Consider the following 1,438-nt stretch of genomic DNA (forward strand, 5'->3'; position numbering starts at 1 on the left):
AAGAATAATGTCTGAAAAATAATGGGTACCCAATTAATGATAGCTATTATTGTGGTGGTTATTATGACTACCAATTATCTTATCTCCTAATAATACTTATTTCTTGAGAAATAGAATTAGTGTATTTACTTAGAACACATAATTTTAAGAGAGACAGAGTGTTGGATTCTATGGTGCAGGTGAGGAGTGATACTGGGATTACTTATGTCGAGCTGAAAAAGGAAAAGAATCAAAGGCCTTTAGAGAACCTTATTCCTAGTATTAATGCTTTGTTTGGAATTGTTTTTATTTAAATTTTATAGATCTCAGTTAATGGTGGATAAATTCTTCAATGGAAACCAGCAATGACTTTTAAAAACTATACTATTATGACCCTGCAGAAGAATGACTTCTCCCAATGTCACTGAGTCTCACCCTTCATCATTCCTGTTGCTGGGAATTCCAGGGTTGGAAGTCGTACAAGTGTGGCTTGGCTTTCCCTTCTGTGCAGTGTATCTGATAGCTCTAGTTGGAAATGTCATCATTCTGTTTGTGATCTGGGTCGATCATAGCCTTCACCAACCCATGTTCTACTTTCTGGCCATGCTGTCAGTGATTGACCTGAGTCTCTCTACTACTACCATCCCCAAGATGTTGGGTATCTTTTGGTTCAGTCTTCAGGAGCTGTGCTTCGAGTGCTGTGTTACTCAAGTCTTTTTTATCCACTTTTTTACAGTCATGGAGAGCATTGTACTTCTTGCCATGGGTTTTGATCGCTATGTGGCGATTTGCAACCCCCTCAGATACAACATGATCCTCACCGACAGAGTCATTGGTGTGATTGCTGCGGTGGTAGTTCTAAGAAGCTTATGCATGATTGTGCCCATAGTTTTTCTCCTCCTGAGGCTGCCTTATTGTGGACATAGAATCATCCCTCATACCTATTGTGAGCACATGGGAGTGGCACGTCTGGCTTGTGCCAGTATTAGTGCCAATGTCTACTATGGTCTTGGGAATATTTCTATTTTGTTTCTGGATGTGCTTGTTATCAGTATCTCCTATGCTAGGATCTTATACACTGTCTTCCACCTCCCTTCCCAAGATGCCCGTTCGAAGGCTCTAAATACCTGTAGCTCCCATATCTGTGTCATCTTTGCCTTCTTTGGTCCAGCTCTCTTCTCCTTCCTCACGCATCGCTTTGGTCATGGCATCCCCCAGTATATCCATATCCTCTTAGCTAATCTCTACGTAGTCATCCCCCCTGCCCTCAACCCAGTCGTTTACGGGATCAGGACCAAGCAGATCCAGGAGCGAGTACAGAGTCTTTTTGTTAAAAAAAGATTGAATGAGAGGTAATTCGTTTCATTTATGAAGGAATAAAGTCTGATTATGCTGAAATATGATCAAATTAATAAGGAATTTTTTTAGAAAATTAATTGTGAATTATTTATATATAATA

At 39.9% G+C, this 1,438-nt stretch overlaps 1 protein-coding gene across 1 annotated transcript; it reads left to right on the forward strand.

Annotated features, from left to right (window-relative positions):
- Positions 1-384: 384 nt before the first annotated feature.
- LOC102883482 (olfactory receptor 52E8) lies at positions 385-1,335 on the forward strand. Its single transcript, XM_006915717.1, has one exon. The coding sequence runs from the start codon at positions 385-387 to the stop codon at positions 1,333-1,335; it is 951 nt and encodes a 316-aa protein (XP_006915779.1).
- The last annotated feature ends 103 nt before the right edge of the window (positions 1,336-1,438 follow it).

This window comes from Pteropus alecto, unplaced genomic scaffold (genome assembly GCF_000325575.1).
Source record: "Pteropus alecto unplaced genomic scaffold, ASM32557v1 scaffold395, whole genome shotgun sequence".
Lineage (NCBI taxonomy): Eukaryota > Metazoa > Chordata > Mammalia > Chiroptera > Pteropodidae > Pteropus > Pteropus alecto.

Excerpts from the sequence above, each read along its gene's own strand:
- LOC102883482 (XM_006915717.1), top strand. The coding sequence starts at position 385 with ATGACTTCTCCCAATGTCACTGAGTCTCACCCTTCATCATTCCTGTTG.